Consider the following 15,378-nt stretch of genomic DNA (forward strand, 5'->3'; position numbering starts at 1 on the left):
CTTTGCAGGCTGGCATGGATGTAGTGAAGATGTTGCCTGCCTTATCTTCACACATCTTTTGGGATAGTTGATTGACTATTGGGGAAAGGGTTGTACACAGGAGGAGTCTCATTGTACTACTCCTTCCCAATGTTCATGAAAAGCCAATATTCTTACTGAAATATGTAATCGCTTCTTCAGAGGTCGCTAGAGGAAAAAATATTTCTAAGACCTTTGGAATGAAGATGGGAGTGGATTAATAGTAGGAGTAAAAATATCTTGAATATTGACAGTGTTGTGGACTGGTTTGTTAGGGACGCACTATTCTTTTCAGTTTACCAAAAAACAATTAGAGGATAACTGAGGGTACATCCACGCTGCAACACTATTTTGAAATAACTAGCGCTATTCCGAAATAACTTAGTCTGCATCTGCATAGCAGGCAGTTATTTGAAAATAGTGTCAAAATACTGTCAAACCGGAAGACTTCTTATTCCAACTCTGTAACCCTCATTGTCAGAGGAAGAGTGCTCTATTTCGAAATAAATGCTGTGTAGACGCTCCCTATTTCAAAATAACTTATTTTGAAATAAGATACGCAATTGATGTAGCTCAGTTTGCGTGGCTTATTTCAAGGTAAGCCCTGCTGTGTAGACACACCCTGAGATAGCAGATATGCAAAAAATAATATAAATTTGTTCCTTCCTGTGGTGCACAACACTTTCTTAAATGCAAAACTTAGAATATATATGTCAGTTAATGGGTGATCTTTAAGTTTTAGATCCGCTTTTGTTCAAATAAGTTATCCCGAAAAACGTTTCCAGACATCTTGAATTAAACAAATTGGGCTGTAAATGCCATAAAACCAGTATTTTTTTAATGAAATTTCTAGTATTTAACATGTATTTCAAATCCATAACAACCATTCTTCTGGCATTTCAGTCCCTTTTGTTTTTGTTGAAAATGAGAAGTTTACACAAATGAAAATAGTTGGGGTACTGTACTTAACTGATGTCACCTTCCCCCCCCCCCAAGTTTGAAATTAAGTTTTGAATAGTATCAGGGTTGGGGAAAACCACACCCCGATGTTGTTTTTAACCTAAGCAGTGTGTTTAATATGTTCACTAAACAATTTATGAAAGAGATGGGGAAATTAAAGGTAGAATAGTGGAGACAGGCAATTGTTGTAAGTCATCTTGTTACATGCCTGTTAGTAGTTTTAAGCATTTTGAAAATAGAAACTTAACCCAAAATTAGAGTTGAGTTTTCCATTGATGATCACTGAATTGTTCTTGCTTAAAAACTTGATGATCAAACACCTTTAATAGAATAATTTAATAGAATTTAATAAAAGAACAAAAATAAAGAGCACTTCCTGTTTCAGCATCATTCATGTTTTACTAGTAATGCTCTTGGAAATTTGGCAGTTTGTTTTCAAGAGCAGTTTAATGCAGACTGGATTAAGGCAATCCAGAATTTTAAATTCTCTTTCTGCTCCTTTGGCTCTATTCCTGCATGGTGCCCCTTTCTGCTGTAACCTAGTAATATTTGTTGGAGCAGAACTATTGGCATGAGACACCAACAAGAGGTCTCCTGTTCTGGTGACAGAGTGTACTAGTACTTTTCTTTGGTAGACTGATGGCTCCCTGTTCCAGTGCTCCGGCTTCTTCAAGAGAAGAGAAACTTCAACTCTTATCTGCCTGAGCAAAGAACATTCTAAGGGCATGTCTACACTAGGAAACTATCTTGATATAACTAAATTTGAAATAACTCCTGAAATAACTATTTTGAAATAAGCTTATTCCCCCAGGAATAAACAGGAGTACAGATTTTGAAATAACCAGCCTGTTATTTTGAAACAACAGTCTTGGTAATATGGCTGCTCCGCTTATTATTTTGAAATAATGGGGGTACTGTAAACCAGAGCTAGTTGTTCACCTCCCCACAACCTCTGAAGAGAGATGTCTTGGTCTCCTCACTACTGCTTCCAGTAATAGAACTTTTGTGTACCCTTTCTCTGTAATCTGTGGGTGGCAGCTCTCTTCTGGCTGCCAGGAGAGGATTGGCAGTGAAGGCTCCCTCACTGACCACTAGAGGCAGCTGGGGCCAAGCAACAAGTCTATACTAATTTTCATTTGGAAATGGGCTGGAGCCTCAGTATATTTTTAACATTACAGCCCTAAGAATTAGACCAATAGGAGGTGCTCAGATGTTGCAGCCGTGGGTTCCAGTACATGGTACTAAAGTCGATTAAAATTTCTTTGTATATTGCCTATTCTGAGACACAAAGCATAAGGTACCCAAGCTAATAGATTGAAATGGAAGGAACCAGAAAAGGCACTACATAATCTGAAAGGTTTGTTATAGTTACAGGATGAAAGTTGTTGAAGAGAGGTCTCAGAAGGTCTTTCTTAAATGTGTAATTCCCCTGAAGGACAGGTACACTGAACATGAGAAATTCCACTAAAGGAGAGGTACACTGAACACGAGCTTCTAACCATTCAGGAATAAATCTCACATCACAAAAATTAGACTTGTATTTTGCAAAGAATTACATGTTGTCTAGGGCAAATCTATAATGCTTGAAAATATGCAGTTACTTCTGCTGACTACAAAAGTAATAATAAAACCTATGATTTCATATTGAATCTTCAAGGTTAGATTTTGTTGCTTTTCCTTAGTTACTATAGAGACAAGGTAGGTTTTTTATTGCACCAACTTCTACTGGTAAAAGAGAGACTTTTAAACTATACAGAACTCTTCCTTGCTTTTTGGAGACTTGATTAGCTAATGTGTAGTGTATGCATCTAAATCAGGAAAGGGCAATAATTTCTAATGGGTGGGGGCCACTCCAAGATTTTGGTAAGTGGCCAGTGGCCACACTTTTCTATGGGGGGCTGCAGGGACGGAGGTTGGTGTAGAAGGGAGCTTGGGGTAGGGGACAGAGGTGCAGGAGAGGAGGGTATGGGGTCTGAGAGGAGTTTGGGTGAAGGAGGGGGTTGTGACCTGAGGCACAAGATTTGGTTGCAGGGTCCAGGATGGAATACAGATACAGGAGAGGATTCTGGCCTGGTGGAGGGATGTAGGAGCAGGTGCAGGATGTAGGAGGAAGTTGGGGTGTGGAAGGGGGTGAAGTGCTAGAGATAGGCTCTGGCCAGGAGACACTTACCTAGGCAGTTCCCAGCCAGCAGCACTTCTCTGCCTGCTATCAGCCCCAGCCACTCCATTTCATGTGGCTCTGTATGTTGCGCAGGGAGGCTTCGCATGCTGCTCTCACCCCCCAGAAAAATCTCCCCACTCCTATTGGCCAGTTTCTGGGCATTGGGAACTGAGATTTTGTTAGAGATGGGAGCAAGGCATGAATCCTCCCCGCATACTGCAGAGAGCAACAGAGAGCAGGTAGGAACTTGGATTGTCACTGCTCCCTGCCACAGAGGTGGTCCACAGGCCAGATTAAAAGACTTGAGGCCCAGATCCGACCTGTGGGCTATAGCCCACCTCTGATCTAAATCTTAGATTTACTAGATGCTTAGTTCATTCATTTGTATGAGCAGGACTTTAAACTTTTAATATAAGCAACTTATTCAAAGAATGACCACATGATCTTGTCAACGATGTTGTTAATTTGTTTGTAGATTCCAGCCAAGAATACACAGATTCAACTGGCATAGATCTACATGAATTTTTAGTAAATACACTAAAAAGTAATCCCAGGTAAGTTAAATTAAAATGTTTTGATTTAACTTAATTTTGCTACCTCTTATGTTTTTTAATTAATCTGATGTACATTGAGAGCTTTCACCGGAAACACCTTGGCTGTGTCTACACTGGGCCGCTTTTCCGGAATAAGCTGCGAGCTGTCTACACTGGCCCTTGAATTTCAGGAAAAGCAACGATGCTCTACTGTACAAAATCAGCCGCTATTCCGGAAAAACTATTCTGCTCCCGCTCGGGCATAAGTCCTCATTCCAGAACACTGTTCCGGAAAAGGGCCAGTGTAGACAGCCCAGTAGTCTTTTCCGGAAAAAAGCCCCGATTGCGAAAATGGCGATCGGGGCTCTTTTCCGGAAAAGCGCGTCTACATTGGCCACAGACGCTTTTCCGGAAAAAGGGGTTTTCCAGAAAAGCAGCCTGCCAATGTAGACGCTCCTTTTCCGGAAAAACTGAAAACGGAATACTATTCCGTGTTAAGTATTTCCGGAAATTCATGCCAGTGTAGACACAGCCCTTGGCTTGCTAAGGTCTTAGACATGATCTTTTATACTTGATGTGGGGTGTTGAAACATTTTAAAATGCTGGCTTTCCTGTACCCTAATTGACCTGGACCTACATGTATCCATGTTAGAACTTCACTAGGATTACTTGTGTTTGCAGGAATATCATCCTTGTGTAATATTTGTACTGGGTTGTGAAAAAAAATTGGTCTGTTACAGTACTAACTTGGTGTTGAATAACTGGTCCTGAGGTTTGTTCTTTTTGCAGTATGTCAATACTTTTTAGATTTAGTTATAGTAAAAAAAAAAAAAAAAGTACTCTTGAATTCACCCATTGGCGTTGCCAGTATGGGCCAGATTCTACGTCAAGTTATATAAGTGTAAATTGCAATCACTTTAGAAGAAGCTTTACCCGTGGAACCAAGATGAGGAATATGACCCTTTGTGTCTACAAAATGGGTGTTCTGAGTTCATAACCATCACCTCTTCTTATCAGTGCCACATAACTAATATAGATACTCTCTTTTTCTGCTTTGAACATCAAGAAACAAATGCTCTCCTCGTCTCTATGGGCCTCCAGAGTTTTTCTGGCCACAGATTTGACAGTTCTAGTGAGCAGGCTTTGGGGGTACTGGAAAAACTACTTGAGTTCCAGAGAGGAATGGGGGCAACAGGATACACTGAACATACACTGCTCTTCCTCATAAGTAAGAAGAGGTTTCAGGGCCAAATAGAGATATGTTAGGCAACATCAGCCTCCCAAGAACAGCTCTGATATCACTCTGTAATCTTTGGGAGAATACTCTAATGCACAGCCAAGAAACTAAGGCTGGGTTTTGAGGGATACATTCTTATTCCAGAATTGTTTTAGGTGGTGGTGGTTTAAAAAATAATCAGGAAATACCATCTCAATTTTGGTGATTGAGCCTGCATAACTGTCAGTAAGAAAAAATCTAAATTAACTCAAAGATAGTGTGAAGTTTGTATATCAGTTATGGAGGAGAGAGGTATGTGGCATGCAAGGTGTCACTTCTAAAGTTATTTCCTTACAGTAACTGCACTTCCACTGTAAAGGAAATTATATGTGAATATTAAAGGCAAAATAGATCTCTGGTGCTGGGAGCAGTCTAGCAAATCTTATATTAAAGCATCAGAATGTATACAACATTTTGACCTCACTCAATTTCATAGAACTGTAAAATGAATGTATAGTATGTTTCTGAAAACAGTTTAAAAAAACAAAGGTTTAAATATCAGAGCTTGATTTTTGTACTCTTCTTTTCAACTGCCAAAACACTCTCCCTTTTTGTGCACATCTGATTTACCTACCTTATACCATCCCCATCTCCAGGTATGTGAGTCCAAATTTATTCTTAGTTCAATACTATTGTGGGTATGTACTGGTTTAATTGGTGTGGTTAACTACTTTTTTAAATTCTGAATGGGGATGTCAATGTGCAGTCGACTATGAGATAAACTGATAAGCCTAGGCTTATCCGTTAATCTTGTTGACTACACACATCTCTCCCTCTCTTCTTCCCCCTCCCCCATTGCCACCTCTGTATCATGTAAGCGAGTAGTCATCTATTCAACTATCCGATAATCTTACGCTTGTTGGGTGGTCAAATGGAGTTATTGACTACTTGCTTCCCTCCCCTTGAGAGGCAGCAAGGAGTGGGGGGACAGGAGCTAGTGCTGGGGGGAACCAGCTTAAAAGCCGGTTCCCCCCAGCACCATCTCCAGCTCTATTAGAGGCAGCAGGGGGCAGAATAGGTGAGGTAGCTCTTGCAGCAGCCCCTGTTCATGGAGGTCCCAGCTCGCCATGGGCAGGGGCTGTTCCAGCAGCAGCCACCGTCCACAGCCTGCTCTGGCCACTGTGAACAGGGGCTGCTTCTGGAGCAGCCCCGGCTCATGGCCAGCCCAGACCGCCGTGAACAGAGGCTGCCGGATCCAGCGTGAGCTGGGACCGAGCAGTCCCAGCTTGCACTGGTCTGGGACGCTGCTCCTCTACATTTTAAACCCCAACAGTTCTTACTACATTTAAAATGCAGAGCCGCAGTGGTCCAGAGCCAACACGAGCCAGGACTGCTCATTCCTAGCTCCAGCTGGCTCCCGTTGCAGCTCTGTGGAGAGCCCCCTTATCAACTAATCGTGTAGTTGATACAAATTGTATTGACTACATGATTAGCCAGATAATCATGATTTTAACATCCTTATTCAAAAAAGCTGGGGGAGGGGGGAGCAAAGACTTCACACACTCCCCCGGCTCCCAGGCCAATCAGGGTCTGTGGGGGTATGTCTACACTACCCCGCTAGTTCGAACTAGCGGGGTAATGTATGCATACCGCACTTGCTAATGAAGCCCGGGATTTGAATTTCCCGGGCTTCATTAGCATAAGCGGGGAGCCGCCACTTTTAAATCCCCGCTGCTTCGAACCCCGTGCAGCGTGGCTACACGGGGCTCGAACTAGGTAGTTCGGACTAGGGTGCCTATTCCGAACTACCGGTACACCTCGTTTCACGAGGAGTAACGGTAGTTCGGAATAGGAACCTAGTCCGAACTACCTAGTTCGAGCCCCGTGTAGCCGCGCTGCACGGGGTTCGAAGCAGCGGGGATTTAAAAGTGGCGGCTCCCCGCTTATGCTAATGAAGCCCGGGAAATTCAAATCCCGGGCTTCATTAGCAAGTGCGGTATGCATACATTACCCCGCTAGTTCGAACTAGCGGGGTAGTGTAGACATACCCAGGGTGGGGGAGCACAGGAAGCATCTTGGCCCTGCCCATTCTGGGTGAGGCCCTGCCCCTTCCAGGGTGGCCCACAACCACTTCAGAAATTTGTGAAGTGGCCCCCTTCAAAAATTATTGCCCACCCCTGTACTAAATTATTATCATTTCTCTTCATCTTCACATTTAAGAATCTGTAACATTTTTAACATCTGTGCTTCTGAAAATTGCCAGGTTACATGAAAATATAGTACTGGCAACAGCAGGGCAAGCATCCGTTCATACCTCCATCAGTTTGTTTCAGTCTTGATCTGAATTAACTGCTTCTAGGGGTAAAAAATTTCTTGATGCCTTTACTAGAGTCTTCAAATAAGGGTTCTAATTAATGCGTGTTGCACTCATTATTATGATAAGTTATACCAACAATGGCATTGAAACTCACATTATGTGGGTTACAAGCAGACAACAGATGGAAACTTTTCACTACCTGCCTGGGCTATATTTGAAACAATGCTATGAAAATGAAGTATTTTATCTTTTATTCCTGTTCCTAACTGGACGAGGAAATTGAGAATGAAGTTCTGCAATTCACAAAAATAATGAAAATATGTAAGAGTCATTTTTTTCAAGGAATGCTTTATAATTTTTTAAAAATGATTCATGTACTATTATCTATAGTGAGGTATGAAAACGGCAAAGATTCAAGTGTTTACATATTCTGTAACATTGTCGCATTTTACGTTGGTTCTAAATAGAAGATATCACAATGTCTACGTTTACAGTAAGAAATTGTGCATTTTGTGTGGTCAGTGTCTATCCAGAGCTCTTCGATGGAAATTTTGGAATATCTTGGCAAGCCATATACAGAAATATAGTTCTAGATTCTAGAGCCATATAACCTTTTATGATTTAGTTAAGGCATTAATGGGATTAAGAAGTAATATAGTTCTTATTTGAATTTCAATGGCACATGAAGGCAATTCAAATGGTATGCATTTCCCTCCTTCATCCTAATGTGCTCAGTGTGTTTGCTGAGATCCTTTGGCATGTGCACTAGTGCAGTGTTTCCCCACACACTTTGTAGAAGGGGTGCTAGCTGCATTGGCCATTGGAGAGACAGAGACAGGGAACCATCCATCATCTGCTCTGAGACTGCAGAGACTCAACAACTGCCATCTCTCCTCCTGGCCATACCCAAGATAAAAGTGTGGGCAGCCCTTTAGTCAGGGATCTGCAGAAGCCCCCAATGGTAGTGACTTAAGCCATTTCATTCTTTTCACTTGAACATATCATCCTAATGACAGTTCTGTCAGCTGATCCTCATGGGAAGAGAAGGTTTAACTGGGCTATTTGTATTCTGGTTTCTTACAAGACAAAACCATTCTAATCTAAAAATCCACACACTAGAAAATTAGATACCTTGTTGTCCTGCTGATAAACTGCCAATGTTGCCTGGCCATTACGGGAAGAGATATTATCTATATATGTTTATAATTAATATATTTGCAATTCTGGAGTGTTTCCTATATGAGTGTTGTATTTTATTTTCAGGGACAGAATGATGCTGCTGAAATTAGAACAGGAAATTTTAGATTTCATTGGTAATAACGAGTAAGTGCTGCAATTTTAATAAAAAATTATTCAAAAGTATTTTGTTGTTTTGTAAAACTAGTATTTTTTTCTCTTCCAGAAGTGCGCGCAAAAAATTCCCTCCCATGACATCTTACCATAGAATGCTGTTGCACAGAGTAGCTGCTTACTTTGGACTGGAACATAATGTGGACCAGAGTGGGAAATCAGTGATAGTAAACAAAACTAGCAATACAAGAATGTAAGTTGTCATAATTTTGAAAGAATTCTTCCAATTTTGGTGCATGGATTTACTCAAGGCTAATTCAGATAATGATACCATTTAGATTGACCACTGTGGCTTCAAATCTATCAGCACTTGGAGCTCACTCTCTTCCAAGGATGGGTCTAGTGAGATCTTTATTATCCATTTAGTGCTATATGATGTGGAATATGAACATCAATATAAAATATGTTAAATTAATAAGAGCCCGAGTTCTTGGTGAGATCACAGTATCTATTTCATGGTTATATCAAAGGCTCTTTGTATTTTTTTTTTTTTTTAAAAGCCATCAGTTATTTCTGTAACTCTTGTTGAGTAACACATACCACTATTTCTACATGGACTTCTTGTTGCTTACCTAGAGCCCCAGAACTAGAATGATAGGATCACTTGTGGCAAATTGAAGTGACAAGAGGTCGCACTGACTGTTGGCTTCTGTCATGTGGAGGCCCATTAGGGGAGGGGATTAGGCAGGTCTCCGGTATTGCTTGAACTGTCCTTGTTTACTTTGTTACTATTTGAATTTTGAATTATAACTTTTAAGGTACAGATTTTATATATAACTTTCCCCTGTCAGTTTTTTCTTTTTAAACAATCTTGAACTTTATTAACATTTTTAGTGTTTTGATTGTGTTTAAATCTGGATTCTTAAATTCTAAAAACCAGATTGGACAACTTTGAGAACAGCTTTCAATAATATTATCTTAAATGTATATATTAACTTTTATCTTCAATATCCGCACACAGTTTGTTTCATCCAAAAGACCTGTGATTTACATACATGCATGTGCACACACAACCTATCTAAGTAGATGATGTCTAATTTAACCCCACTGTTATGTTAAACTCTGTAGTTCTAGAAAGTTTAGAAGTAACTGAAACCCATGATTTACAACACAGAGCTATTCTCTCCGAAAATGCACTAGCGTAGTTCTTAAACTTTTTGATTGTTTATATTACTCAGTATATTTGCATGGAACAGGATCTTTGAGACAGGTGTGTTCTAAGCGGTTTGGGCAGAAATCTAGGGCTTGAGTTCTAATCTCAGTGCTAACATGGATTCCCTCTGTTTTTTGGGCCACAAAATATACTTACTTCAATTTTGTAATCTGTAAAATGGGAGTAATAAATGGAACTCTGACAAGGGCCTTAGGTTTAACCAATATATGTTTGTAGAGTGCTTTGAAGATGGACAGTATACATAATTTTGAGGTCCTAAATATTTTTACTATTTTACTGGTTTTGCTATTAATTCCTTACCTGAAATTATAATTCCATATATCTCTCATCAGGCATTTCCATACCCACAAGATCTGATGCCTCAGACCAAGGATTATGATTACCTGAGGTGGGGAATAAATAGCAATAGCAGAAGAACTCTTAACTGCAAACTGAAATGTTTCTTTAAAAAAAAAATCCACCTAACAATCTTGTGAATAATCTCTGGAAGCCCTAACAACACAATTATTAATTAGCAGGCATTTCTTTTAACCTATAGACAGTAGGATGACTCTTTAAGGTTTTCAATATTCTTATTTTAAATCACTTGGGATATAAAATAAGAATTTAGGAAGAAAATCTTGGAGATCTGCTCCATATTGAATAAAACCAAACTTCCCTTTTCCTCATAGGCAGATTCCCTGCTCCAGCGTCGATCAGTGATGTTACTGATATCAACAACCCAGTCCACACTGGGACGTCTCAGTGGAGTGGGAAGTTGGTGATTGCAGGGCAGTAAATTCAGAGATCTTTAAAAGAAAGAGGTAAGACAGTCTAAAGGTTCTCTGAAATGCCTGCTAATTATGTTTGGGCATCCAGCCACCATTTAGTTAGGTTTGGTTAAAAGTACTGCAGTTTGTGTTATAAGGAAGAAAAATCCTGCTTTTATACAAATGCTCTGAGTAATAACTAAACCACCCCACCCCGAAATACAGACCATATATATGTTACACCCTTCTATTACCAAATACCTTCTAGTTGTCTGAGAACAGATCATGTATTTATAAATAATTTAGCATAATTGCCGTTATAGTCAGTAGTTTTTGGTACCAAACAGTAGTTTGGAGGGAGTCTCATGATTCATTTATAAGGCAGTTAGAATTCAAAAAATACAACAACCCTATCCTAAATTCTGGCTTTGTCATCTTCCTGCATTCTTCCAAGACATCTGCTTGCTTGCATGATTGTATTCTTCCGACTCCTTTTTTCTAACAAATTTTAACTGTTTAATTTGTTTTCCATCACTCCCATCTCTTTATTCTAAATTCTTTTGAAGTAAGTGTTGATTGTTTAAACAGTTTTCATAGTAGACACTTATGTCATGCACTTCCCGAATTCTCTTGAATTGCTACAACTATGGATTATGGGACACTTCTGAGCCCCTCAGTTAAACCTGCTTGTTTGCTGCCTTAACTAGAAATTTGAAAACATACTTTGAAGGAAGAATAGATCTGTCTTAGAAACAGGTTTTGTATACCACATGACAGCAAGAGTTGTCAGGTACAAAAGTGCTTTATACCTTTGATATTTTTACAGTTTTCAGGTCAACAGCTTATTACTGAAACAGCACTCCAATCAAATTGTAATATTTTATATCTGATACTTTTTAGAATGCTTCTCCCAACTATTTTACTTGGTGCCAGTATGTTTCTTACATTGATATACAATGTATAGGTTTATATATTTATAAAATTATTTATAATTTGTCTGAAATATAACTTTTTTCATTACCATTTTCCTTAGCCCTGATCAAAAGTTTTGTGAGCATATAAAGGATGAGAAAAGTGAAGATTTTCAGAAACGTTATATCCTTAAAAGAGATAACTCTAGTTTAGACAAAGATGATAACCAGGTAAATGTATTAAATTGTATTTTATTTTTTCAAATTGATGCCTTGCCTATAAATTCATAGTTTTCACGTAGAAATTGGTATTAAATTTAATCATGTACTGAATTTAATGTAGATGCGAATACGCTTAAAAGATGATAGAAGAAGCAAATCTATAGAAGAACGAGAAGAAGAATACCAGAGAGCTAGAGAACGAATATTTGCACAAGATGTAGGTATTCAGTCAAAAAGAAAGCTTACTGAATCTTTGTCTTAAGAATTTTTTTCAGTCTGTTTCATATATAAATGTACCCATAGTTTTATTTTAAATTATTTTTTTTACTGATGTAGATTTTCATCTATTTACAGTAAAAACAATATTTACTTAACAGTTTTGATGATTTTGGTTATTATGATAATGTGCAAGCGAGTAAAATATCCAACTCACTGTGTCCGAGTAACCTTAACTTGGCAGTGATAACAGGGATTCAGCCTTGTCTTCTGAAATAAATAAAAACAAAACAAAAAGGGAATGACATCAGTATTAAAAGAAACCTTTTTACTTAATTGCCTTTTTGAATTATCTGCACAAGAAACCTAAAAATAGTTTGTCATTCTAAAATGCGGAGAAATAAACTTTGGAAAACTAGTATGGTGCACCTCTGTATTTTGAAAAGCATTTTATTCATTCACTTTGTCCAACAGCAGAAAAGAACAAACTTTTAACATAGTATCCTGACTTCTATAGTACTTACCTCAAACTTTTCTTTTTCTTATTATAATTTGTATATTTTCCTTGCCTTCTAATTCCTTTAGAAAGCAGTTAATCTAAACTAAGAAACAATTGTTTAACCCTCTTGTCCAAATAGATAACTGTTGGTATGTTTGAGCCAGACATTTAAGTTTGGATTCTTTTGGCCAACAGAGTATTTAGGTGGGGATGGGTAGCACTGTACATCAGTAATGGAGTAGACTGTAAATAAATAAGAAAATATAGCATGGATAAAACAGGATTGGTTTGGGCCAAAACCATTTTGGGAAAAGACTGTGAAAGTACTGGAGTAGGGCTAAGGATCTGTTAGACCCTGCAGAGATATATTTGGATATGGATAAAGTAGGCACCATTAGGGTATGTCTACGCTGCACTGTTATTCTGGAATAACGGTCGTCATTCCAGAAAAAGAATGCAAGAGTCCACACAGCAACTGTGTTATTTCAGAAGAAAATCAAAATAACTAAGGGCTTTTTCCAGCATTGGTAAACTTCATTCCACAAGGAATAACGCCTCTTCCGAAAAAGCTCTTTCAGGAAAGGTCATAGGTGTACACGCCACTGTTGCTATGTCAAAATAGCTCCTCACCAGGGCCATTCTAAGTTATTCCTTCTGAAAACATCAACTCAGTGTGCAGTGGCAGTCAAAAAGGCAAATAGAATGTTAGGAGTCATTAAAATATGGATAGCTAATAAGACAGAAAATATGACCCAGTATAGCTGTTCTTACGTTGCTCCCCAGTGCCTCCTGAGGCTCTAAATCAAGATAGCACGTCCACATTAGGCGAGCCTGACTGCTACATTTTGAGGCTTCCCTGTAGTGTGGACGCTCTATTTTGAAATAAGCTATTCCAGAAGAGATCTTCTAGAATAGCTTTTTCCGAAATAAGCTTGCAGTGTAAACGTATCCTAAGAAAGGGTATGTCTATACTGCAGAGGTTTGGGGGAGGGGGTTCTGGAAAAACTTCTGTTTTTCCATAAAAACTTCACTTCCGTCCACACTGCAATCACATTCTTTAAAAAAAAAAAATCAAAAGAACAGAGGGTTTTTTTCTGACATTGGTAAACCTCTTTCCAAGAGGAAGAAGCCTTTTTCTGAAAGAGCTCTTTTGGAAATAGGCGTGTGTGAACGAGGAAGAGGATGTTTTTTCGAAAGAAGAGGAAAAAGCGCAGGTGTCCTGGTGGCCACTCCGTCCATAGTAATCACAGCTTACATGCGAGATAGCATCCATTCAGTCTAGATGCTGTCTCTCGAAAAAGCAGATCGCTTTTTTGATGTGCTTTGGCAGTGGGGATGCTCTCTTTCGGAAGACTTTTTTTGGAAGATCTCTGGAAAAGCTTCTTCTGAAAGAAGTCTGCAGTCTAGACATAGCCAAAGAGAACTACTCCCAGAATTTGTTGATATGGGAGACTTTAATTTCGCAGCTATAGATTGGAGAGCAAATACTACTAATAATGGTAGGGTCCAATTACTCCTAGATGTAATAGCCAGGGCTTGCCAAACCATGGAGAGCCCCGCTCGCCAGCCACAGTGTCCGGTGATCTGCGCATGCGCAGATTGCCAGAACCCGGCTCTTCCGGGTTACAATCTACTTGCCACGGGCAAGTAGACTGTATAATTTGTTGAGCCCTGGTAATAGCCAACAGATTTCTTCACCATATAACTAGCAAGGGGCGATGTGTTATTAAATAGAGAGGGCATTATAGAAGAAGTGGTCATAAAAATAGCATTGGATCACATGATCAGGAGCTGATTAATTTGAAAATGAATGGAAGGCTAATACAAAAAGTTGATAAGGAAAGCTTTTTTGTTTTTAAAAGGGCAGAGTTTGAGAAATTGAGAACTGGTTAGTTAAATGCGTTAGAACAATGAGCTCAGAGATTTAAATCTCGATGAGATTTGGAATTACTTTAGGTCAAATGTTTAAGCAGACAGCCTGGAAGAAAGGCTTGATCTATCAAGAAAGCTGTATCTTGACGTCAGAAATTGCAAGATTTAAGTGAATATTGCCAAAAAATCAAAATGAGTTAGAACTGCAAAGGAATTAAAACAAATAGCAAAACATTTGTAGCCATATAAATAAAAATACTACAAGAAAAGAATCGTAGAATACCGGGACTGGAAGGGACCTTGAGAGGTCATCGAGTCCAGTCCCCTGCCCTCATGGCAGGACCAAATACTATCTAGACCATCCCTGAGAGACATTTATCTAACCTACTCTTAAATATCTCTAGAGATGGAGATTCCACAACCTCCCTGGGTAATTTATTCCAGTGTTTGACTACCCTGACAGAAAATTTTTCCGAATGTCCAACCTAAACCTCCCTTGCTGCAGTTTAAGCCCATTGCTGCTTGTTCTATCCTCGGAGGCCAAGATGAACAAGTTTTCTCCCTCCTTATGACACCCTTGTAGATGATAACTGAAAATGGCTATCATGTCCCCTCTCAATCTTCTCTTTTCCAAACTAAATAAACCCAGTTCTTTCAGCCTTCCTTCATAGGTCATGTTCTCTAGACCTTTAATCATTCTTGTTGCTCTTCTATGGACCCTCTCCAATTTCTCCACATCTTTCTTGAAATGCGGTGCCCAGACCTGGACACAGTACTCTAACTGAGGCCTAACAGCGCAGAGTAGAGTGGAAGAATGACTTCTCGTGTCTTGCTCACAACACACCGTTAATGCATCCCAGAATCATGTTTGCTTTTTTTGCAACAGCATGACGCTGCTGACTCATATTCAGCTTGTGGTCCACTATAACCCCTAGATTCCTTTTTGCCGTACTCCTTCCTAGACAATTGCTTCCCATTCTGTATGTGTGAAACTGTTCTTTCCTAAGTGGAGCACTTTGCATTTGTCTTTATTAAACGTCATCCTGTTTACCTCAGACCATTTCTCCAATTTGTCTAGGTCATTTTGAATTATGACCCTATCCTCCAGATTAATTGCAACCCCTCCCAGAAAACTTAATAAGCGTATTTTCTATGCCAATATCTAAATCATTGATGAAGA

General features: G+C 39.2%; 1 protein-coding gene across 11 annotated transcripts in view; it reads left to right on the forward strand.

Annotated features, from left to right (window-relative positions):
- Positions 1-15,378, forward strand: part of R3HDM1 (R3H domain containing 1) — a 128,450-nt gene that overhangs the window by 37,444 nt on the left and 75,628 nt on the right. For 10 of the 11 annotated variants that reach the window (XM_006117053.5, XM_075933297.2, XM_075933292.2 and 7 more), the window contains 5 exons: positions 3,615-3,693; positions 8,469-8,528; positions 8,608-8,748; positions 11,512-11,620; positions 11,733-11,828. In XM_006117053.5, coding sequence (XP_006117115.3) covers positions 3,615-3,693; positions 8,469-8,528; positions 8,608-8,748; positions 11,512-11,620; positions 11,733-11,828 — 485 coding nt within the window. The remainder of the gene's footprint in view (positions 1-3,614; positions 3,694-8,468; positions 8,529-8,607; positions 8,749-11,511; positions 11,621-11,732; positions 11,829-15,378) is intronic. The other variant, XM_075933295.2, reaches the window with a different exon arrangement.

The sequence above is a fragment of the Pelodiscus sinensis genome, chromosome 7 (assembly GCF_052426305.1).
Source record: "Pelodiscus sinensis isolate ZL-2025 chromosome 7, ASM5242630v1, whole genome shotgun sequence".
NCBI classification, from domain to species: Eukaryota; Metazoa; Chordata; order Testudines; family Trionychidae; genus Pelodiscus; species Pelodiscus sinensis.